Source organism: Morus notabilis, unplaced genomic scaffold (genome assembly GCF_000414095.1).
Source record: "Morus notabilis unplaced genomic scaffold, ASM41409v2 C11433983, whole genome shotgun sequence".
Lineage (NCBI taxonomy): Eukaryota > Viridiplantae > Streptophyta > Magnoliopsida > Rosales > Moraceae > Morus > Morus notabilis.
Window position 1 is genome coordinate 1 of NW_010387302.1, and position 1,712 is coordinate 1,712.

A 1,712-nucleotide genomic window follows, 5' to 3' on the forward strand; every position below is an offset into this window, starting at 1 on the left:
AGCTCTCTTATACCATTTCTGTTTCCCCTTAGCTTCCCTAAGTCAACTCTCTTCCTCCCTTACAAACCATCAGCGTTTGAACCACCACTACCTCCTCTCCTACCCGCCGTTGTGTTCTTTAATATCTGCGCAGCACAAGTTATAAGGACAGACGTCATGATCATCTCGGTAAAAGAAAATAAATTTTTCATGCCACGTTACCGGAAACAATGAGAATAATGATGTCAAAAGAGAAGATACAGAAAAATAAAAGCAATTACTTTTATTATCATTACTTTTTGCCTTCAAGCAATAAGTAACTATTGCTATTATTATTTTTTAACCCAGACAAGAAAGGGGACGAGTTATCAATAATAGAGTGATGGGTTTGGTCAGGTGGTCCTACCAGCGAATTCTCATCAGTCATCAATGATTCAAATTAAGACCACATACGAATAGGCATACCATCACTTAAATCATATAAGAACAGACTCAACACTTTATGATGATTGCCGGCTATTATTAAATATATTTAAATTTGTTATAGTTATGGAGATGTTAATTTCTCAAAATATAAGGGTTAGTCTATGATCCTACCGATGGGACGGTCCCGTCATTATAACTTATAGAAATGAAAATGTAATATAATATTTATTTAATTTATAACTTATAGAAATGAAAATGTAATATAATATTTATTTAATTGAACATCAATGCTAAAATTGTGACAGCTAAAATTGTAAGACACCAAGATAATTAGTGATCTCCTGTCATTATTACGCCATTTTAACGTCCTTATTATGTCAAAACTAAATTAAATTGTAAAAATAAACTAGAATAACTTAATTTCTTAGTGTTAGGCCTTTCAACACTAAATAAATGTAATATTATGTTACACGATATCTATTTACGTTAAATATATGTTACGTTCTTATTTTTACATATTACGATGGTTGGACCGTCCCACCAATGGGACCTGACAACACGCTTATGCATACATATTGCCCAGAAATTGAGGATGATGCATGTATTGATGTTCTGTTACGAGCATATGATGATGATGATGATGCAAAGATGGATAGGGATGGACATACATGTCTAAGCATCTGATTCTCATTCTGCAAAGTGGAAAGTCTCTCTTCAAGCTCAGAGTTCTTTTTCTCCAAATCTTTAACTCTAGTTTCCAGGTCACTCAAGTACGCCTTCTTCCTTTCCCTTGCTTGTTGCGCTGAAACTCTGTTCCTCAGCAATCTAATTTACATTTTTTTTTGTTTGAGGGACAAAAAAAAGAACACAATAACTGCCACTGGCCCCAAAAATAAAGGCCAAAAAGAGCAGAAGAACAAATGCAAATAATAATATATTGCAATACAATTATCCATTTTTACCTCTTTAGCCTCTTGCTCTCTTTGTCAGCCGGGTTTCTTCCTCTCTTTCTCTGCCCTTCCCCTGCGACCAGGACCCGGTCCGGACCGCCCACCGAACCGGTATCTCTGCCAGAAGCCGATGCTCCGCCCGATTCGCCGCCGATCTCGGGAACTCTTCTGATCTCCTCATCGCTTTCCATCGCTATATTTCAGGAAAAATAAAAGAGAGAATTTTTAAAGATTTTTTCTTTACGAAAATGAAATCAACAATCAAATAAGATCGTCACCGTCCGTTGCTTTTCAAGTCAAAGAGATTAAAGACAGTTTTCTAAAATGCAATTCCAGGGAAAATTAAAAAAAAAAAAA

General features: G+C 35.6%; 1 protein-coding gene across 1 annotated transcript; it reads right to left on the reverse strand.

Moving 5' to 3' along the window:
• Positions 1-8: 8 nt before the first annotated feature.
• Positions 9-1,546, reverse strand: LOC21383839 (transcription factor HY5). The gene is made up of 3 exons (XM_010114873.2): positions 1,368-1,546; positions 1,074-1,230; positions 9-125 (listed from the first exon to the last, which is right to left on the reverse strand). The coding sequence occupies exons 1-3, from the start codon at positions 1,544-1,546 to the stop codon at positions 60-62; spliced, it is 402 nt and encodes a 133-aa protein (XP_010113175.2). The 3' UTR covers positions 9-59.
• Positions 1,547-1,712: the final 166 nt, after the last annotated feature.

What these genes read in the sequence shown, in the direction of transcription:
- LOC21383839 (XM_010114873.2), bottom strand. Translation starts at nt 1,546, where the DNA reads ATGGAAAGCGATGAGGAGATCAGAAGAGTTCCCGAGATCGGCGGCGAA. An exon ending in GAGAGCAAGAGGCTAAAGAG is followed by an intron (nt 1,231 to 1,367) that starts GTAAAAATGGAT and finishes AATGTAAATTAG; the next exon opens with ATTGCTGAGGAACAGAGTTT. An exon ending in AGAATCAGATGCTTAGACAT is followed by an intron (nt 126 to 1,073) that starts GTATGTCCATCC and finishes TGTGCTGCGCAG; the next exon opens with ATATTAAAGAACACAACGGC.